Source organism: Cervus elaphus, chromosome 20, assembly GCF_910594005.1.
Source record: "Cervus elaphus chromosome 20, mCerEla1.1, whole genome shotgun sequence".
Taxonomy (NCBI): domain Eukaryota; kingdom Metazoa; phylum Chordata; class Mammalia; order Artiodactyla; family Cervidae; genus Cervus; species Cervus elaphus.
The window spans coordinates 106,541,249-106,564,378 of NC_057834.1; the positions used below are offsets into that span (position 1 = coordinate 106,541,249).

At 41.6% G+C, this 23,130-nt stretch overlaps 1 protein-coding gene across 2 annotated transcripts in view; it reads left to right on the forward strand.

The window, feature by feature from the left end:
* The window catches only part of LOC122676982 (cytochrome P450 2J2-like), a 36,929-nt gene extending 15,025 nt beyond the window's left edge, over positions 1-21,904 (forward strand). Inside the window, exons 3-10 of one of the 2 annotated variants that reach the window (XR_006335679.1) lie at positions 532-681; positions 1,069-1,229; positions 3,181-3,357; positions 5,088-5,229; positions 9,715-9,902; positions 15,574-15,712; positions 20,620-20,719; positions 21,391-21,523. Coding sequence is in view for 1 of the 2 variants with exons in the window: in XM_043876636.1 (XP_043732571.1) it covers positions 532-681; positions 1,069-1,229; positions 3,181-3,357; positions 5,088-5,229; positions 9,715-9,902; positions 15,574-15,712; positions 21,391-21,569 (1,136 nt within the window). In the remaining variant the exon portion in view is untranslated. Of the gene's footprint in view, positions 1-531; positions 682-1,068; positions 1,230-3,180; positions 3,358-5,087; positions 5,230-9,714; positions 9,903-15,573; positions 15,713-20,619; positions 20,720-21,390 lie in introns of both variants that reach the window. The other variant, XM_043876636.1, reaches the window with a different exon arrangement.
* The last annotated feature ends 1,226 nt before the right edge of the window (positions 21,905-23,130 follow it).

The window sequence follows — 23,130 nt, forward strand, 5'->3', positions numbered from 1 at the left end:
TGCTTTCTTGAGTGATTCATTTATTTTTAAGGCCTGATTTAGATAAGATCTCTCCTAAAAGACTTACCTTGTGAATATGGATTTTGTCTAATCTATAAGTGCATTCTTAGTATGTTGCATGATATAAATATTTACATATACTATGTGACAAGTCATCAAAAATGGACTTTGGAGTCAGACAGACTTGAATTTCAATCCTGTTCAGTTGCTTGCTAACTCTGTGACATTGCAGAGTTTATTTTATCTCTTACACCTCAGTTTCTTTTTCAACAAAACTTGGGCGGGTTGGCAGTTATGATAGGATGTACCTCAAAAGAGGTTCTGTGAGTACTATATAATGCATTAAAAATGCTAAAAGGTCTGCCATTATGAGTAATCATTAAATGCTAGCCATTGTATCCATTGCTTTGGGATTATTTCTCTGAATAGTTTCAAACACCTAAAAGCCCTTCCCCTTGCTTCCATCTGATACATTGTTCCTCATGGGTCTTGTTGACTTTCTCTTCATAATGTTGGCTTTGTTTTTCCCAGGCTTGATCATGTGCAATGGCCACATATGGAAAGAGCAAAGAAGATTCTCCCTGACAGCTCTGAGGAACTTTGGTTTAGGAAGGAAAAGCTTAGAGGAACAGATACAGGAAGAAGCTGCCTACCTCATCCAGACAATAGGAGAGGAGAATGGTGAGCAGGTCCTAGGACAGGTGCAGGGACCGTGGTTCATGCTTTCACTAACCAGATGCTTACCAATACCTACATGTCTGTCCTAAGCCCAGGACTGTGTTGGGTGCTTAGGGACTAACAGTGAACAGCTAACCGTGAACTGCCGTTATAGAGCTTGAGTGTTAAGAAAAAGATGGGTATAAAACTCATTATTGGTTTTAAATCCTGGACATCAGTTGGACCTCCAGGCATTGACTGAGTACTTGCTGTGTGTCAGACCTGTGTAGGGTGCTGGGACCACAGTTTCAGATACAGTTCTGTAGTCAGTGTGCTATATGCCACGTAGAATATACTCGGGAAAATAGGAACAAACCAATCTGAAGTCTCTATCTCTTCTTCTGCTTCCAGGACAGCCTTTCAACCCTCACTTCAAGATCAACAATGCCGTTTCCAATATTATTTGCTCCATCACCTTCGGGGAGCGGTTTGACTACCAGGATGATCAGTTCCAGGAGCTGCTGAGGCTGCTGGATGCGGTCACCTACCTAGAGACAACAATGTGGTGCCAGGTGAGGCAGTTCTTACTTCCTGCCGTGGAGAAGGACACTGAGCTTATGTCAGACAGAGATGGGTTCTTCCTTTTATTTTCTTTTTAAGCTAACACAACCGTTTAAAATTGACAAACATGTCTGAAGTCAGTCTGTTGAATTTGATGTTTTATGTAACATTGTTGAACATTGACTGTAGACAAAGAGGGCTTTCCAGGTGGCTCAGTGGTGAAAAAAAAAAAAAATCTACCTGCCAATACAGGTGACGCTGAAGATGAATTGGGAAGATCCCCTAGAGGAGGAAATGGCAACCCACTCCAGTATTATTGCCTGGAAAATCCCGTGGACAGAGGAGCCTGGCAGGCTATAGTCCATGGGTTCACAAAGAGTTAGACGCTACTGCTCACATATGCACTAATTACTGGAAAATTGAGCTCAGTAATGGGACTTAAGTGAATACCAGGCTGACTGTTCCTAAGGAACAGAAATCCTGGGAGGTTAGGAGGAGGCACTAGGGCAGGGGTAGAAAGCATTTCTTAGAGATCCAAAGTAGACCAGGCACTTTGGTGGACAGCTATACATACTTTATCTCAGTTAATTTTTTTTTTTTACAACAGTTCTTTAAAGATGAAATGGATTATCCTGATGTATGCAAGCAGATATGGGAATGTGTAAACAAATCCACATAGTGTTCCACTGGCTCTGTGTTAAGTGTGGTATGGATCTCATGTCATTTGATCGTGAAAATAACCTTTGCCCCCATTAGCAGCTAGTTAGGTAGATACAGACCATACCATTATTACTACCATTAGCAAAGTACTATAGCTAGAAAGAAACAGAGCTAATTGTCAAACCCATACCTATCACATTTGAAATCTAGGCAACTTTCCATTACCTTATGCTATCTATTTTCTACCATATATTATTAGAAAAAATATATACAAAAACTACTGTATTTCAGTAAAAAATATTTTACCCACATGGAGCTTACCTCATAGTGAGGACAGACAAATAAATACACATATGTGTTTACCATAGATATTTAGATATATAGGAATGTAGATACATAGTTAGATACATATACATAGATAAACATACATATTTTACAAATGCACACAAATATATACACACACACATACTAATGACAGTTATCACGGAAAAATATAAAACAAAATAAAGGAATGGAAAGAGAGTTTCAGAAGTGCTGCTAATTGTAGGATCATCAGCTAAGACGGATCCAAATAGGTGACATTTGAGCAGCACATTAAGGAACTGGAGTTACACAGATTTCAGAGGAAAACCATTCTAGATGGAAGAAATAGCAAATACAAAGTCCTAAACAAGAACATTTTTTTTATGTTTGCACAGAGACCAATGGGGCCGGACTGGAAAGAGTAAGAGAGAGCAAGATGGCAGGGAGTGATAGGAGAGGAGGCGACAGGAGGGTGAGGGCCAGATCATGTAGAGCTCCAGGCCAGGAGAAGGATGTAGAATCTGTCTAAATGTCTTGGGAAGTCGTTGGAGAATTGAGAGTCAAAAAGTGAAATGATCTCATTAAACTGTTAAATGATCTCTGTGGCAGCTCAGTGGAAGATAGGCTGAGAAGGGGGTTAAGGAGAGAATCAGGAAACCTGTTGTAGACTTTACAGCATCCAGATAAAAAATGTTAGTACTTTGTACTAGGATGACAAAGCAGATGAAGCGGTGAAAATTGGTCTGAAGTGTCATGTTTTGGATGGAGGGTTGAAATGCTTTGGCAGAGACGAAAGAAGAGGGTTGAGAGAGAGAAGAGTCAAGGTTGACTCAAAGGATTAAATGTAAGTAAATAAAAGAGATAGAAAAAGAATATGGTTTCGTTGGCGTGTTGTTCAGTTGCTCTCATGTTCAACAGTTTGCAGCCCTATGGACTTATCTTAAGAAGTAGAAAAATGTCACCCCCTTTTCTCCATGACGGTTTTATTTGTTCCATCAGCTCTACAATGTCTTTCCAAGGATAATGAATTTCCTTCCGGGTCCACACCAAATGCTCTTCAGTAACTGGGGAAAACTGAAAATGTTTGTTGCCCGTATGATTGAAAACCACAAGAGAGATTGGAATCCTACTGAAGCAAGAGATTTCATTGATGCTTACTTCCAGGAGACAGAAAAAGTGAGGAAACCTGAGTTTTTCCCTGAGTATTGTCCTTAAAGACCAAATGAAGGGATTCTAATAATCTTATTGCTGGTGTAAGAAGTCACCACAAACTTGGTGGCTTAAAACAACCAACATTTATCAAGTCAAGGTGGGGGCAATACTGGCTCTTTCAAGATTCTAGGGGAAGAAACTAGTGATGGACTTTTCCAGAGTCTACAGGCTGCCTTTACTCCTTGAATGACTTGTGACCCCTTCCTCCATCTTCAAAGCCATCATTATAGCATTTTTTTCTGCCACTATCTTCACATCTGCTCTTTATGACTTTCTCACCTCCCTCTTCTAAAGACTCTTGTGATTATATTGGGCCCACTGGGATAATGCAGAATAATTTTCCCATCAAGAGCCTTATTTCAATATATCTACAGAGTTCTGTCTGCCATATAAAATTCACAGATTCTAGAGTTAAGGACATACATTTCTTTGTGGGTCATTTTTCAGCCTACCACAGGGGAGAAAAAATAGAGGCAGTACTTCAAAGAATGTAGGAATAGCATTAACTCAAAATTGATGGGACAGTTAGAAATAAAGACAGAGGTTTAACAGTATTTGGCTTAAGGACTTTAGAAAGACCAAATACTGCCTTTTCATAATACATTCTCTACCCATATCTGAAGGACCTGTATGTACAAGGAAAAAAAGTATTATTTCATTATTAGTTGGACCAATGCCCAGGCTCCTTCCTACCCCTTCCCCCAGCTCCCCATTGCAGAACACAGGTAAATCTGAGTCAGATGCCAGAGTTTAGCCTCAGATGGGAGAGACATTTGCCTTCCTCCCTCATCTCTATGTCATCCACTTTTCAATATTACTATAGGAAAAAAGCAGGAAAAAAGTCAAATGGGATGTAAAACCTTTGCCATAGTCATCTCTCTGGTAAACGTATCACTGCATTGGTGATATGTTTGACCCATCAGATTATTTTGACCCATCAGATCATTCATTCCCAGAGTTGGCAGAATGGATTTCTTTCCAACTCCTCTCTTGTTTCACCTTATTGTGATAACACTAATAGAAACATTGATTTCTCTTATGAGGAGGAGACTTCACTTGCTATAAGATATGCAGGTATGGGACCACACAGGGAGGAACATTGACACATTGAAGGAAGGTGGTAAAGATGCTGGAGTGCCATGAGGAATGACTGTTGGAATCAGAAAAGTTTAACCTGAAAGGAAAAGATTAATGGGGAGATGTGAAAATTGTTGTACTTTAGGGAAATTCAGTTATTATTTCTGTTATTGGTACAAACATTTGTTGAGAATTGATATGTGCCCTTTCCTACTCACATAATTCATAATTCCAGCTTAAGAGGTGAGTATTGTTATGTCTGTTTTGTGGAACAGGAATCTGAAACACAGAAAGTTTTATTAACTTGCTCAAGTCATACAAATGGTGAATGGTGTCACTAATATTGGAACCCAAGGCTGTTTGCCAGTGTAATAATAGATTCTGCCTAATTATGGGTGTAAAAATTAGTTGTCTTTTTTGTCCACCAAAACTAGCAAAAGCTTCCAGCCCTAGGGGGAATGATATTCCAGTAATAAATCTCTGCCTCATGAGACAGCCAAGGGGAAAGTTATTTCTCCTGGAGCAGTTTCTCCTTCATGTTCTCTTTAGGATGAAGCCCCATGTGTTGTGGAAACTAAGAACCATCTCAATAAACCAATAATCACTGTGCTTTCTAGCATAAGGGCAATGCTGCTTCAAGTTTCCATGAAGAAAACCTTATCTACAGCACCCTGGACCTCTTCTTCGCTGGAACAGAGACAACTTCAACCACCCTGCGCTGGGGGCTGCTCTACATGGCCCTGAACCCCGAAATCCAAGGTGAGCACTTGAGTGGGTGGGCCTAGGCTGGGTCATAAGGGGGCTTCCTCAAGAATATACAAATGGGGCAAAGAAGCTCTCTTCAATAAGTGCTGCTGGGAAAACTGGACAGCTACGTGTAAAAGAATGACATTACAACCCTTCCTAACACCATACACAAAGATAAACTCAAAATGGATTGAAGATCTAAATGTAAAGCCAGAAACTATAAAATTCTTAGAGGAAAACATAGGCAGAACACTCTATGACACAAATCACAGCAAGGTCCTCTATGACGCACCTCCTAGAGTAATGGAAATCAAAACAAAAATTAAAAAGTGGGGGCCTAATTAAACTTAAAAGCTTTTACACAGCAAAGGAAACTATAAACAAGGTGAAAAGACAACCCTCAGGATGGGAAAAAAATAATAGCAAATGAAACAACTGACAAAAGATTAATTTCAAATATATAAGCAGCTCATACAAACCAATAACAGAAAAGCAAAAATCCAATCAAAAAGTGGGCAAAAGACCTAAACAGACATTTTTCCAAAGAAGACTTACCGATGGCTAACAAACCCCTGAAAAAATGGTCAAGATTGCTCATTATTAGAGAAATACAAATCAAAACTACAATGAGAGATCACCTCACACTGGTCAGCATGGCCATCATTGAAAAATCTACAAACTATAAAAGCTGGAGAGGGTAAAGAGAAAAGGGGACCCTCTTGTGCTGTTGGTGGGAATGTAAACTGATACAACCACTATGGACAACAGTACGGAGATTCCTTAAAAAACTAGGAATAAAGCCACCATGTGACCCAATAGTCCCATCACTAGGCATACACCCTGGGGAAACCAAAATTGGAAAAGACAAGTGTACCCCAGTGTTCATTGCAGTTCTATTTACAACAGCTAGGACATGGAAGCAACCTAGATGTCCATCAACAGATGGAAGGATAAAGAAGCTGTGGTACATATATACAATGAAATATTACTCAGCCACAAAAAGGAATGCATTTGAGTCAATCCTAATGAGGTGGATGAACCTAGAGCCTATTATACAGAGTGAAGTAAGTCAGAAAGAGAAAAATGTCATATACTAATGCATATATATGGAATCTAGAAAGATGGTTCTGATGAACCTATTTGGAGAGCAGCAGTGGAGACACAGACATTGAGAACAGATTATGGACATGGCTGGGAGGGGAGAAAGGAGAGGGTGGGATATGTGGAGAGAGTAACATGGAAATATACAATACCATATGAAAATAGATACCCAGTGGAATAGGAATTTGCTGCATGACACAGCAAACTCAAACTGGGGCTCTGTAACAACCTAGATAGTTGAGATGGGAGGGTGGTGGGAGGGATGTTCAGGTGTGGGGGGACATGGGTAAACCTATGGCTAATTCATGTTGATGTTTGGTAGATACCAACACAATACTATAAAGCAATTATCCTTCAATTAAAAATAAACAATTTTTTTTAAAGGAAAAAAGAAAAAAAGAATGGGGCCTCCTGGAACACTGTCCAAAAGTAAGGCCAGAGGATAGCATGGTAGGATGGAGAGATAGGTAAGACAGGTGGACTTGAGAACGGGCGCCTGCTTCAGTTTTCTGCCAGAATTGGGATGGGTCCACATAACACAGATATAACAGAGAGCCCCTGCCCTCAGGAAACTCACTGTCCAGTGGGGAAAACAGTGAAGTCCACTGCCATTGTGGTGAGTTCCAGGAAGGAGCTCCATCCCACTCACATATGAAATCTGGTAGCAGTCTTCCATCCTTTACAAGTAGTGTTTTCCAGCACCCTGTGGACAGTGCTCGTCTGGTATATCATGAGCTCTGCTGTGCCTCTTTTCTACCTGTCCAGCCTGCATAGGGGCTTCAGGAAGTCACAGGTCATTTAATTTCACTGTCCTTATTTGTGCCTCTGGACCGTCACACCTGCTGTTCCCTAGAAGAATAATCAAGAATGTATTTCCCTAATTTCTCTATACAGTAAAGCCTTAGCTATGCTTGAAGAGTCTACTCAAGATAGCTTCCAAGTGTTTCTCCACACTTCTGGGAAAATACTAGCATTGCCTTTCTTTAAAGATGACCTAATTAACCTCCATTAGTTTGCTTATAACATGTTATTTATATATCTTCCCCAGAGACTGTAGTCCTTTCAAGGACAGTGACTGTTAGAATAATTTTTCATTTTCTAGCTGCTCCCCCAACAGCTTAAGCACATGTAGGATAGAAACTATTGTGATAAATTTTTGCAAACTGTGGGTAAAAGTTCATTAATAGGACATAGAGTCAATTTAGTAAATCAAGACCAACTTTTTGCCCTAAATTTAAAAAAAAATAGATTAGTAAAATCAGAGTGCTTTCTGTGTACTAAGGATAATGCTTTTTCATGAAACTTTCTTTCCTGAAATAGATGAATAAATGTTTGTTTTATATGTGTGTGTTTATTTTTGTTTATGTGCCCTGAGTACTTGTAAAATGCACTTATTTGTGAATTATGGGCTTCCCTGATGGCTCAGTGGTAAAGTATCCACCTGCAAATGCAGGAGATGCAAATTCTATCCCTGGGTTGGGAAGATCCCCTGGAGAAGGAAATGGCAACCCACTCCAGTATTCTTGCCTGGGCAATTCCATGGACCAAACAGCCTGGTGGGCTACAGTCCATGGAGTCACAAGGGTCAGACAGGATTTAGCAACTAAAGAACTGTGAATTACAGGGTTTTCTTTAAGTTTAAAAGCCACCTAGTTAGGATATAGTTATAGCTTCCCTATAAAAGGCTCCAAAATAATAATGGCTTAAGATGGCATAAGGAGAAGGAAATGGCAACCCACTCCAGTGTTCTTGCCTGGAGAAGCCCAGGGACGGGGGAGCCTGGTGGGCTGCTATCTATGGGGTCGCACAGAGTCGGACACAACTGAAGCGACTTAGCAGCAGCAGCAGCAGCAAGATGGCATAAAAGTGGATACAACCCAAGTGTCTTATCAGTGGATGAATGGATAAGCAAAATGTGGAATGCAATGAAATATTAATCCTTAAAAATGAAACATTTTGACACATGCAACATGGTGAACTTTAAGGACATTATGCTAAACTCAGTAATCCAATCAAAAAGAACAAACTATATGATTCTGTTCATCTGAGGTATCTGGAACAGTTGAACTCATAGAAAGCAAAAGTAAAATGGTGGTTGTTAGACTCCAGGGTTAGAGCCTGGAGTTAGTGCAAATGGGAGTTCTGGTTCAGTGAGTATAGTTTTGGCTTTGCAAGACAAAAATTTCTGCAGATTGGTTGTACAAGGATGTGAATATTCTTAACATTATTTAACCACACACTTTAAAGTGGCTAAGATAAGTAAGTTATATATTATGTGTATTTTACCACCATTTTAAAAGTTTCTAAATGTTCAGTAAAAAAAGAAAGTTTATTTTTCTCTCAATTCAAAAACTCTTAAGCTAGACTCTGCAGAACCCTTTGGGTCCAAACTGCTTCCCATGTATTGCTCTGTTATGTCTAGAATGGCACCCTTGTTGGGACTCACAGATGGCTCACCTCTATGGCTGCCTTTCCACCAGCAGGAAGGGGAGGAGGAGGAAGCACATGCCTTTCCTTTTAGGGCATGTTCCAAGTATTAAACATTCCCTCTACTTACATTCTCTTGGCCAGAACTTAGTCACAAGGGGATCTGGGAAATGTAGTCTTTAGCTGAGGAACCAGGTATCCAAATCAAATATTTATTATTGTAGAAAAAGAGGAAAACAAATATTGGGGCATAGTTAACAGGGTTTTGTTGTTGTTGGATGCTTCCCTAAATCAGTTCATGTAAATCTAAAATTTCCTAAAGGTGAAACTTGATTAATCCTCACTAATAAGAAGAGAAACCAGAGGCTCAAAGAGCTCCAGGAACTTGCCACAGGACTAGGATTGAGCAAGAATTTGCCACCAGATTTGTCTCACACCAGGGCCCACTTCCCACTCACATACCTCCCTGAGGAGGTTGTCCAGAGACCCTACTATAGCTTTAGTCATTTTGTTGTTCAGTCGCTGAGCCATGTCCAAGTCTTTGCCACCCATAGATTATAGCACACCAGGCTTCCCTGTCCCTCACTATTACTGGAGTTTTCTCAAACTCATTTCCATTGAGTCAGCGATGCCATCTAACCATCTCATCCTCTGTCGCTCACTTCTCTTCCTGCCCTTAATCTTTCCCAGCATCAGGGTCTTTTCTGTGAGTCAGCTCTTTGCATCAAGTGGCCGAAACACTAGAGCTTAAGTGTCATTCCTTCCAATGAATATTCAGGGTTAATTTAATCCAGCCCAGCATTTCACATAATGTACTCTGAATTTAAGTTAAATAAGCAGGGGTGATGCTATAAAGCCTTAATGTACTCCTTTAGCATTTTTTATCCTGGTTATCCCATTCCTTAGCTTAACTGGCCTCTAGGAAAGTTATAGAAAAATAGAATAATAAAACCTCCTGTGCTTTTCCAGAAAAAGTCCAAGCTGAAATCGATAAGGTGCTTGGCGAGTCACGACAACCGAGCATGGCTGCGCGAGAGTCCATGCCCTACACCAACGCTGTCATCCACGAGGTGCAGAGAATGGGGAACATCCTCCCTCTGAACGTGCCCCGGGAGGTGACAGTGGACACCACCCTGGCTGGATACCACCTGCCCAAGGTAATTAGGGGCTCACACCAACAGCCTCAGATCTCCAAGCTCGTATTTGTAAATGGTGGGAATGTCTCAATTGGAAAAGCATTCTTATTCTAGAGAGTTACTTACATGGGAAGAGAAATATATTATGCCTGATGAAATACTAGTTTTGTTCCCTAAGTGTGAGCTTAGAAAGTTAGTTCAACTGGATGTTAACAGGTGTTTTTTTTTGGGGGGGGGGGGGGTTCCTAAGTCAGCTGTGATTAGGCAGAACCAGGCTTTTCTTTGCATGGGATTTCTCATTGTTCTACTCTGTGACATGAGCTGTGAATCTGTGTGGGGATACAGAAGGCAGCAGTTCTCAGGCTCAGACTTTGTCATGAGGTCCTTTCCTTTGCCTTGGGAGTGCTTCTCACAAGATAGAGACCTGCTAGGCTTATTTTAGACAATTGTGCTCTGCAGTGCTGGAATGTTGAAAAATGAGGGACTTTTGAGACCACCTGAACCAACATCACATTCATTCTGGTGTTTCTAACATACTATCCCCACAGGTGTGTGTGTTTTTTGTTTTTTTTTTTTTTTTATCTTTGACTTACAGACCCTTCTTGATGGCACTGCCTCACAAAGGAAAGCAATCCAAGTATGTTCAGTATTAAATATCAGAATAGGAGAGGAAGGAGGAACCAATGCTTTTTAAGCAGTGATTATGTACTGCGGACTATATATGTTATTTCAAAATGTCTGAATCAGTCCTTAGAATAATTCCGTTATCTAATTTTATAAATCTGAAAGCCGGGGCTTGGAAAGTAATTAATTAACCTCTCAGCTACAGGCACAAGAGTTGGGTTCCAGAAACGGAACTTTTCTGATTCCCAGGCTCATCTTTTTTTGTACTACACCATGATCTCTCCACAGGAGTTGCTTTCCTTTGATTTTAAAAGAGCCTCCCTGAAACATTTCTCAGTGCTACTAAGTCACTTCAGTCGTGTCTGACTCTGTGCGACCCCATCCCTGGGATTCTCCAGGCAAGAACACTGGAGTGGGTTGCCATTTCCTTCTCCAATGCATGAAAGTGAAAAGTGAAAGTGAAGTCGCTCAGTCATGTCTGACTCTTCGGGACCCCATGGACTGCAGCCTACCAGACTCCTCCGTCCTTGGGATTTTCCAGGCAAGAGTACTGGAGTGGGGTGCCATTGCCTTCTCCGGTTATATTTAACGGGGACCCATTTCTCAGTGGGTCCCTATTAAATTCCCTGTCCTCCCAAAGGACATTCTGCTCTCACTCGCCCCCGCCCCGCGAGGATCGCAGGTGACAGCTCTCCTGTGCCGCCTAGTGTCCACTCTATGCATTGCACATATACAGTTCCCTTTCTCACAACCTTGGTGAGCCTCTGTGGATCCATTCTAGTCTGTCTAAATTGCTCTGTGTGTGTTGTACCTGGGGACAATCTCAAGGCAAAGCCAAAGGAAATTCTGCATTGTCCACCCCTTAGTCACCAGCCCAGCAGAACCAGGAATAGCAGCTATTCCTGCCATGATTGCTTTACTGTATTAGTTTGGTGCAAATGTAATTGCTATTTTGACCATGAATTTTAAATCATGGTAACTAGGCTCAAATCATTGTAACTAGGCTTTAAGAAAAGGCAGAGGAACCAGAGGTCAAATTGCCAACATCCACTGGATCATCAAAAAAGCAAGAGAGTTCCAGAACAACATCTATTTCTGCTTTATTGACTATGCCAAAGCCTTCGACTGTGTGGATCACAATACACTGTGGAAAATTCTGAAAGAGATGGGAACACCAGACCACCTGATCTGCCTCTTGAGAAATCTGTATGCAGGTCAGGAAGTAACAGTTAGAACTGGACATGGAACAACAGGCTGGTTCCAAATAGGAAAAGGAGTACATCAAGGCTGTGTATTGTCACCCTGCTTATTTAACTTCTATGCAGAGTACATCATGAGAAATGCTGGGCTGGATGAAGCACAAGCTGGAATCAAGATTGCTGTGAGAAATATCAATAACCTCAGATATGCAGATGACACCACCCTTATGGCAGAAAGTGAAGAGGAACTAAAAAGCCTCTTGATGAAAGTGAAAGAGGAGAGGGAAAAAGTTGGCTTAAAGCTCAACATTCAGAAAACTAACATCATGGCATCTGGTCCCATCACTTCATGGCAAATAGATGGGGAAACAGTAGAAACAGTGGCAGACTTTATTTTGGGGGGCTCCAAAATCACTGCAGATGGTGATTGCAACCATGAAGTTAAAAGACGCTTATTCCTTGGAAGAAAAGTTATAACCAACCTAGGCAGCATATTAAAAAGCAGAGAAATTACTTTGCCAACAAAGGTCCATCTGGTCAAGGCTATGGTTTTTCCAGCGGTCATGTATGGATGTGAGAGTTGGACAGTAAAGAAAGCTGAGCACCAAAGAATTGATGCTTTTGAACTGTGGTGTTGGAGAAGACTCTTGAGAGTCCCTTGGACTGCAAGGAGACCCAACTAGTCTATCCTAAAAGAAATCAGTCCTGAATATTCATTGAAAGGACTGATGTTGAAGCTGAAACTCTAATACTTTGGCCACCTGATGCGAAGAACTGACTCATTTGAAAAGACCCTGATGATGAAAGATCCTGATGAAAGATTGAAGGTGGGAGAAGTGGACAACAGAGGATGAGATGGTTGGATGGCATCACTGACTCAGTGGACATGAGTTTGGGTAAAAGTCCAGGAGTTGGTGATGGACAGGGAGGCCTGGCGTGCTGCAGTCCATGGGGTCACAAAGAGTTGGACACGATTGAGTAAATGAACTGAACTGAAGTGAACTAGGCTCAAACACATCTTTATTAATCAAAGTAGGAACCATTACAGTCAACACATTTTTGCCAATGAGAAAGAAGTTTGCTTATTCCTGTAGTGTAAAAATGTGTCCTTTGGGACTCTTGGCAAGCATTTTCTGCCTCTTACTAGTTACGGAAGCATTTTCCCTGCAAAAAGTTACCAGCATACTTGAGGAAGTGGTAGTTGGTTGGCTACCGAGGTCCGGTGAATATGGTGGATGAGGCAAAACTTTGTAGCCCAATTCATTCAACTTTTGAAGTATGCAACATGCAGTCAGTTGTTGTCATGGAGAAGAATTGGGCCCATTCTGTTGACTAATCCCAGCTGCAGACATTGCAGTTTTCAGTGCATCTCATTGATTTGCTGAGCATGCTTCTCAAATGTAATGTTTTTGCTGGAATTCAGAAGGCTGTAGTGGATCAGACAAGCAGCAGACCACCAAACAGTGACTGACATTTTTTTGGTGCAAGTTTGGCTTTGGGAAATGCTATGGAGCTTCTTCTAGATCCAGCCACTGAGCTGGTCATCACCTGTCATATAAAACCCACTTTTTGTCGCATATCACCATTCAATCGAGAAATGGTTTGTTGTTGTGTAGATGAAGCAAAGATGACACTTCAAAATGATGATTTTTTTTATTTGCGGTCACCTCGTGAGGTACCTACTTATTGAGCTTTTTCAGGTTTCCAATTTGCTTCAAATGCCAAGTGACCATAGAATGGTTGACACTGAGTTCAGCAACTTCTCTTATAGTTGTAAGAGGATCAGCTTAGATGATTGCTCTCCAACAGTCATGTACTTCCAATGGCCAGCCACTCCACTCCTCATCTTCAAGACTCTCACTCGTCTCCTTTGCAAAACCTCTTGAACCACCACTGCACTGTATATTCATTAGCAGTTCCTGGACCAAATGCACTGTTGATGCTGCAAGTTGTCTCTGCTGCTTTATGACCCACTCTGACCCATAAGAAAATGGCTCACATTTGCTTTTTGTCTAACATTATTTCCATAGTCTAAAATAAATAGAAAATACACAGCAAGTAATAAGTCATTAGCAAAAAAAAAAAAAAAACATAAAGCAAGAAATGTGCATGAAAATGATGTATAACATAACCACATTTAAGAATGTATTCCAATGTCAAAGGACAAAATTCAGCAGTGCAAAACTACAATTACTTTTGCAACAACCTCATATTTTCTTGCTAATTGATCATTTGTGGTTGAAGGCTGGTGGTGGTGGTTTAGTTGCTAAGTCATGTTTGACTCTTGCTGAGGTCTAAATTATTTCTCAGGTGATCTTTGCATTTTTATGGCAATTCAGTTAACTCCAGGAAACCATCCCAGATCAGTAGACTTGTTCTGACATTGATTATTAATGTTTACTTAAAAAATCATCCTGGAAATTAAAAGATCCCGTTGGCTATGTTGTAGAGGGGTCATAACTTTGATGTCAAATGTCCTAATTCAAATCATTTTTCTACCTCCTTCCACCCTGTGACTCTGGGTGTCTTATTCCACCTCTCAGAGCTTTAAAATCTTTATCTGTGAGAATGCATTTAAATACATCTCACAGATGAACATGTAATGAGGTCATGCATGAATATTAGAATATATATAAGGTTAAATAGAATATTTAACCTTGTGCTTACTATAGAAAGTTCTCAAAATAGCACTTATTATTCTTTATTAATTCATCAGATGTTCATTAAACACCTAAAATGTTTAGACCTCAGAGAACAACTCAGAAGAAAATAATCATGCAAGTTTATAAGTACAACTGTGATAACTATCCAAAGGAAAAAAATCACTGGTTTCTAGGAAGATGCAGGCTGGCTGCAATGAGGAGTGGGAGCAGGAGCAGGCAGAGAGGACTTCCCAAAGGAAGTGATGTTTGCATAGAGGATTAAAGGATGGTTAAGAGTTAACTCAGTGACAAAATGGGAAGGAAGGACGTTCCAGGCAAAGGTGACAGCATGTAAAAAGGCACAGAAGTAAGTGGGGAAATGTGGAATGTTTGAGAAACTGAAAGAAGCTTGATGTAGTAGGAGTGCAAGCAGGAGGGTGACTCAGACAGGGAGCAGGTGATGTGTCCTTCATCTAAAAGTGATGGGAGTTATTGAAGGGTATCTATCAAGTTCCAGGTGTGGTGGGTAGATAGGAGTGAAATGATTAAATCTTATTCAAAGCTAACTCAGCTTTCATCATGTAGAGCACATTGAAGGGGAAGAGAGAATATGGGCATAGGCAGGGATATTACAGGAGGATAGCCAAGCAAGGTGGTAGCCTGAATCAGGTGGCAGTGGTGGACACAAAATGGAGTAACAGGATCAAGAGAAATTTCAGAAAATTGACCAGCCTGGCTTAAGCATTGGTTGAAGGAAGAATGGGGGAAAGGGACACATTATGGAAGACGCCTAGGTTTTTTGCTCAGTATCTGGAAGAACAGCGGTTCCTTTTGCTGAGTGACCTCATTCTATTATTAAACCCTCTGTAGAACAGACCAGACATTGGAAGGAAGCAAATGGGAGATGTCTCACTATTCTCTTATTGATGCAAATGTGTTCCCTCCCAAGTTCTACACTGACATGTCCCTGCAGAGATCCAATCTGCACTAAGAGCAGTCACACTTCCCTGATAAATTCCCAGCAGACAATTCCAGTCCATCGTTGTCAGCTGTCCCACGGCGAAGAGCTGGGTCCTAGGGGCAGGCCTCAGAAGGTGGTGGGTCAGGGAGGCTGAGGGAGTTCAGGGTGCTGTCAGCCCTGGTGTGGAGTCCCGGGGCACTGCCGCCCCTCTGCACACATAGATTGTGTGGGTCAATCCCTGCCTGAGTCTCTTCTGCTTTCTCCAGGGCACCATGGTGCTGACCAACCTGACTGCACTGCACAGGGACCCCGCAGAGTGGGCCACGCCCGGCACGTTCAATCCAGAGCATTTTCTGGAGAATGGACAGTTTAAGAAAAGGGAAGCCTTCCTGCCTTTTTCATTAGGTGAGTATCGAGAAATATGAGTGTGGGAACCCAGAGGCCCTCTCTCAGCCCTTCCCTCCTCTTCTCCCTGATGTTTTGCTTTAGTTGGCATGTCTCCAGGTTCAACAGAAAAATAAAAAGTCAGCCTAAAAGTTGAGAATTTTTATTCAGGGTGTTACAGAAAACTATATCCCAGGAAGGTGGCCTCTCAGAGAGCTCTTGGGGACTGTTTCCAAAAGGTAAGGAAAGAACCAGGATACTTAGGAGTTCTTGCTGGGGGGAAAAAAATTAAAAAAAAAACATGTAATCAAACATCATAAGATTTTGCTAGTCACACACACAAAAAAAGACCAGACATTTCAAGTTAATGATTTTAGTGCCTTTCTTTTTATGGGAAGATGCAAAAGTCTGGGCTTAGTGAAGTTATTCCTTTTTGTGCATCCTAACACTGTAGAGCCAGCATCCTCTTTTTTTTCCATCCTGAATTCCACTCAGAGCACAGCACTGGGGGCAGCTGCAGTGACTGAGGGCTCTGTGGAGAGCAGCATTCATTGTTTACCAGAGTGGCAGGCAACAGTGTTCAGTCCACACCGTAGAGTCCCCTCCAGAGTGACTCTCTCTTGCTGTTGGTTGCACCTCAGGATTCCCTGGGTGGAGCATCACCAGGACTCAAGCCTTTACTTCCTAAGCCCTGGCTTGACTCTGATGAAGATTTCAGCTTCACGTTGTGCTGGCCCCAGAATGCTGAAAAAAGAGCTCAGACCCTTCCTGTCACCCAGAGAGAAGGTTGAACACTTGCCTTCCTTACAGAGTTTTAAATGTTCAAAGATCTTTTTAGGGCAACCCATTCACACAGAACTAGAGTCAGTTGCTAGGAGAGGATGAGGAAGGGGCAAGGAAAGGGGCTGCTTGCTTCTCATTATGGGCATCACAAGTGACTCTAAGTGCCGCAGGCTTAACTAAATGGGATTCTACTCTATCACTGGTCCCTAAGAAGTCCTTTTACTGTTTTAAATTCTAATGACTCTTTAAATAACTAGTCAATACATTTATAGGGTATACAATTTGAAAGGTATGAAAGAAGGTGCAGTGAAAACTCCTGGGTTTCCAAACCAGCCAGTTCCAAAAGAGTATTTTAATTTACAACATTGTAAAATGAGTGAGAAAAATTTTAGTATATTTCACATATTAAGTTAGGTAGGTTTCAGAGATCATTTCAAATAAATTTCCAATTTCTTAATTCTGTTAAGTGTTTCCTGGGCATATATTATGTATCAGACATTCAGCCCTGAGGATATGATAATGAATGAAGTAGAAAAAAAAAATATCTTAAAAAGTGTGTGTTCCAGTTCTGTAAAGCAAGTGTCCTTCAATTAAAAAAATAAATTTAATTATCATAAAAAGTAAAAAAGCTTGTGTTCTACTGTAACCTTACAAAGTTCAAATTCTATTCACCATGTTTAGGGATATGGAATGAAACTGGAGCTTAGCAGGGTCAACTACTGTGTCTGCAGTCATAAAACTCACAAGACAGAGCTAGAACTCAGTGTTGACCAAGTTTATCAAATACTGAAGCCTGTGCTCTTTCTAGCAGTGTCTCCCTCCAAAACAGTAACTAAATATTACAATGAGTTGGCACTCTGGAATTTATAGTAGTTTTCTTGTCACTGATTTAAATTAAATATAGATTGATTTTCTACAACAGTATTATTTTGCTGATCATGCCACAAAGGCACAGAGAGGGAGGGACTGGAATTTGTCCATGTAGAAGTGATGCAGAGCCCAGGCTGTAGGACACTGTCCTGCAGGTATCTGAACTGATTCTGATAGATCTTCTGTGTCTTTCTTCCTCTGGTTCTGTACCACTTTTACATTGGACAAGTCACTTCCTAACATGAAAGCAGACATGAGATGTAGAAATACCTTTCAATCTACCTGTCTATAAGAGCTTCAGATTTCCTATTACAGGACAAAGTTTCATGTGTATTTTATGCGTTTTAATCATTCTTGACTCACAGTTAGGTTTTTTTGTGGCTTTTTTTTTTTTTTTTTTTTTGCTATTGAGAGTTATAACATACCCTTTTAATTATAGACTTCATTTACAAGGAAATTATCTCATTTAATCCTCACAACAGCCTAGTTATTAATAGTTAGGCAATGGATCAGTATCTCATTTCTTAATGTAAGGAAACTAAGAATAAGAGAGGACTGTTTCTTATTCAAGATCTTGTGCCCAAAGAATTGTCAGAATGGGGCCTATTCTCAAGTGTCTCATCTAGTGCTCCTTCTTGCATAGTTAAAATGTAATTTACTTGCCCACTTTAAGCCTTTCCATTTTAAGATTCACCAAATTCATATCATATGTATCAAGTACTATATTGCTGCATAACAAAGATGACTTAAAACAATCATTGTTGTTGTTGTTCAGTAGCTAAGTTATGTCTGGCTCTTTGTGACCCCGTGGACTGTAGCACAATAGGCTCCTCTGTCCTCCACTATCTCCTAGAGTTTGCTCACACCCATGTCCATTGAGTCGATGATGCCATCCAACCATCTCATCCTGTCACCCACTTCTCCTCCTGTTCTCAGTCTTTCCCAGCATCTTCTAGAGTTTGCTTGAATTCATATCAATTGAGTCAGCGATGCTATCTAACCATCTTATCGTCTACCATCCCCCTTCTCCTTTTACCTTCAATCTTCCCCAGCATCAGGGTTTTTCCAATGAGTCAGCTCTTTGCATCAGATGTTCAAAGTATTGGAGTTTTAGCTTCAGTAACAGTCTTTCCAATAAATATTCAGAGTTGATTTCCTTTAGGATTGACTGGTTTGATCCCCTTGCAGTCCAAGGGACTTGCAAGGGTATTTTCCAGCACCACAGTTCAAAAGCATCAGTTCTTCAGCGCTCAACCTTCTTTATGTTCCTACTCTTACACCCATACGTGACTATTGGAAAAACAATAGTTTTACTGTGTATTACTGCTCCCAAGTCTGCAGTTGAGCTGGGAGCTCAACTTATCTTAGCTTTGTCCTCTTGCCTGTTTGGGAGCTGAGCTGACTGGAGACTGAGGGAAGATGACCTCAGCTGAGACAATGGGGGTCTTTTCCAAATTTCCTCCTCCAGCAATCTAGCCCAGCGGGTGTACATGTAGAAGCCAAGACCCCAGGAGGGAGGAAAGCGCAGAGTGCCTCCTAAGGGCCAGGCTGGGAACTGGCGACCATCACTCCCACTGCCTTCTGGTGGCCACCATCGGTCACCTATGGGCCCCAGTTCAAGAGAAAGGGAAAGTAGCACAGTTTTCATGGGAAGGGCTATGAAATCATGTTGCCAGTGATGTGGGTACAGGGAGATGGGGGGAAATTGGAGCCATTTTTGCAAATAGTTGGTCTCACTATCTGTCCTTTTGCTGAGGAGAATGCAATTGAGAGAAGGCAAGCAATTTGGGGATTTTCTCAGCTGTGGCAGAGTGAGGCCAGCTTAAAAGGTTTCAAGAGATAGAAGAACACACTGACTTATAAAGTCAACACCACTGTCTTGTGTTCTCACCACACTGCCATCTCTGGAGCACGGTGGCTTTGCCTCATTCTTGATCTGGCACTTAGTAAAAACAGCCTCCCTGAAGGGATGGAATGTGGAGAGCTCCTTCCCTTCTCTGGAAAGGATGATCAGGTGTGGAATTAGGACACATGCATATTATCAGGGCAGATGGCAAAGCTGTTATTGCAAATTAGTATTTTCTTTTCCTCATTTAAATTTTTCCCTTTCAATCCAACAAAGCAGCAGACAGCTTCATGAAGGGCAAGAGGCTGAGTCCTCGTTTTTCAAAAAAAATTTTTTTAATGCACTGAATCATGGGAGATAAAATTATGAAGAACTTTCCCCCAAAACCCTAGGTCATTTCTGTCATTTTATTAATGAAGTAATTGACCTGGTTAGTTAATGATGGCCAGTTATTGGAAGCACCAAGGAGAAGGTCCACATTTCCTGTAGTCCAGGATGAAGCTGTGAGATCAAGTTGCCCTCCTTTTCATGATTTTAAAAGCAAATTCATATAATTCATATCTCCTGTCTTCCTGGTATCCTTACCCAGCCACGTAATATAGTTGGGAGAGCGATTATCTAACATGTTTGACAAGTGAGACATGTTCAGGTCTGTAAGAATAAAGGGTTTACTCATAGCCCAGAGCTGGGTACTGATGAAACGAGTACTGTAACCCTGGTTCCTGATTCCATGGGTCTAGTTTTGTCATATCTGGATTCTTCTAGGAGAATCCTGGGTATTTACAATATAGCTGATCTGGTACTATTTTAACAAAACTCCTCATTGCACTATTTGTGATGGGTAAAGAGATAAGGGGGCTTCCCAAGTGGTGCAGTGGTAAAGAATCCACCTGCCAAAGCAGGAGATGCAAGAGATGCGAGTTCCATGCCTGGGTCAGGAAGATCCCCAGAGTAGAAAATGGCAACCCATTCCAGTATTCTTGCCTGGAAAATTGGACACAACTGAGCACACACATACACACACACAAAGAGATAAGGATGAGGGGAACAGAGATAATTAGATACGCACTGGTGGGAAACAGGCACAAAACAATTTAAGAACAATATGATTCTAAAGCATATTTTAATTTATTCAACACTTTTGCAGAAATTCTCTAATTTCATTTCCTCAACAGCTCATTACAGGCAAGGACAAAATAGAGACATGCTACATTAACTATTTCTAAGAAAGTTCCATTACAAAGGGAAAATACCAAGTAACAGAAGCAATGCCCAGAATTAATTACAGAGAGTAATCCCAGTGACGGTGTGCAGGAGAATCCTTACAAAGACAGTGAGGAAATATGTCTAATATTAACAAGGGTTTTGTCTGAATTTGTCTGAATTTGCCTTTATATGTTTCACAATTTTTTTTTTCTTTCTTTCTTAGGGAGAAAGTAAGTTATTAAAACACCCATAAGAAAGATGATGAGTAGAGCCCAGTGTGGGGTGTTGTAGCCCAAGTGCGGGAGGAGGGAAGCCTGGAGCAGGTGAACACAGGTGGGATGAGATGGGGTCGGCCCTGCATGGCAGGGAGATTCCCAGTCATAATAGAGGAAATTGTGATGTAGAGAGAAGATGCCTTGTACTTGAGAAACCTTGATCTGACATTTACTTGCTTATACTTTTCAAAAGTTTCTTTTAACAATTGAGAAAAACTACCTAGAATTTTGTTTTTTTGTCTGCTTTAGTCGTGATTGTTTGCTAATGGATTTTTAAACAACGTTAGGCTAGTGGCTGGGCCAACTCAGGCCTCACTTCTCTCATGCACACCCTGCACCTTCAACCTGTGCCTCACCTGTCTGAGCCCTGCAGGCTGGGAGTGTGCGATTGTGTAATTAGCTCACTGAGCTTTGGTTAACCCAGGTGTGTATGTGTGTGCGTTAGTTGCTCAGTCGTGTCTGACTTTTTGCAGCCCCATGGAGTGTAGCCTGCCAGGTTCTTCCATCCATGGGATTTTCCAGGCAAGAATACTGGAGTGGATTGCCATTTCCTTCTCCATTGGTTAACCCAGGTGGTTGTGCTCAAACAAACTGAATACATAAAGACCCAGAGGCTGACAGGCCCCACCTTTGCTCAGGTTTTACAAGAAGTCATAAAATATTTCAGTCCTTGCTGGTACAGACACCACCTGAACAGGTAACTTTTTATTGTCTTTCAGGAAAGAGGATGTGCCTTGGAGAACAATTGGCGAGAACTGAGTTGTTTATTTTTTTTACCTCACTTCTGCAAAAATTTACCTTCAGGCCTCCAGACAATGAAGAGTTAAGCCTGAAGTTCAGAATGGGCCTGACCCTCTCCCCAGTCAGCCACCGCCTCTGTGCTGTTCCTCGGGCCTGAAGTTGCTGAGGAGAGAGAGGGGAAGGAAAGCAGGAAGAACAGGCCTGTCACCCCTCAAGGCACAGGCCTGCTCAGAAGTGAGAGGACAGCATCCAGTGACTGGGACAGGTCATAGGAACTGGACTCAGAGGAAACTGGATCCAGGCCCCAGCTTTGCCATCTCTAGTGGGGCACTGAGGAAATCAGTTATGTTGTGAGTGATTTCATTTTCATCCAGAGGATTTAAAGTGGACGATGTTTCCTTCTTTAAAAGGAAGAAGTGCTGTAAAAACCAGAGGACATAATGGGCTTTAAGTGTCTTGGAAATGAAGTGCGTCATAAAAGTCACAGCTCTGATCTGCCTCCTGCTTCCTTCCTTAGACAGGGATTTTCTCTGGCTTGTTGAGACGGCCTGGGTCAAAGTGGTGCCCAATGGTGGATAAGAGTTAGAAGTTGGGCCCTGGGGCAGCCACTGACCGCGTCCAGATAGGCCCTCACACTTGGTAGCGCTGGGCAGGCTTATCCTGCTTCTGCCCCAGACTGGCCCCTGGGAAGTCAGCAGGGCAGGTGGAATTCCTAAGTTATAGGCTGGTTTCTGTGAAGAAGAATGCTCTCTGATTTACCTAACAAAGCCTTGGACTCCAGTGCCAAGAAGTATGTCACCACATTTCACTAAATATGGTAAGTGGGTTAGGGGGAAACAAATGGGGAAATATTTTCTATCTTTTAAGCTCCTCCTTACACTTCAGTCCCCTCTCTGGTATTATTTATTCCCAAGCCATTTCATATTGGATTTGACAGTGTGGTGGGTGTGATCTTTTCTCACAAACTGATGTTGGCTTTTGGTTGGCAAGTATTCCCAGCCTAAACACAACAGCTGAGGCGTGGTAGAATATTTCATAGCAGGAAACTAAAATGCCAGAATCCTGCTCAGCCCTCCTTGTGTGTGGTCACTGAGGGGAGAAAATGGCACCAACTGGAGGCCAGGTCCCACTGACAGTCCCTGGGTTTGGATGCCAACCCCCATGCAGACAGACACCAACAAACCTAGTGAATGGGACTAAACAATTCAAAGTCTTTTTTCTAACATTGCTACACTTAATTAAATAGCTCAGAACAAAAAGGGCCATGAGGTCATTGAGCTTTTCATTCCGGTTGCTTGGGATTCAGAGAAAAGCTAATTTAATAAATACCATTAGAAAGAGAAAGAGACTTAAGAGCAAGAGAAGGCGAGAGGAGGGACAGAAGGCAAGTGAGAGAGAAAGTGTCTGACTGGAGCTAGCCTGAGCCTGTCAGAGCCAAGAGACTGTCTGGGAGAGTTGGTTGTGTTCCTAGAGTTTAGATGGAGAATTTGGTCTAGAATAGAAAGTGAGAACCCTAGCCACCCACCAGAGTGCACTTTCTTTGTAACATCCTGGAAAGTGGCATCTCTGGAAAGCAACCTAGAGCACATTTCTAGAATAAAGCCATTCAAAGCAGATTGTGAACTTCTGAACATGACTCCTTCTCTTCCACTTATTTTTCTCCCAGTCAGATCATCCACATAGAAGACTGAGAATTGACCAAAATGCTTTTCATTATG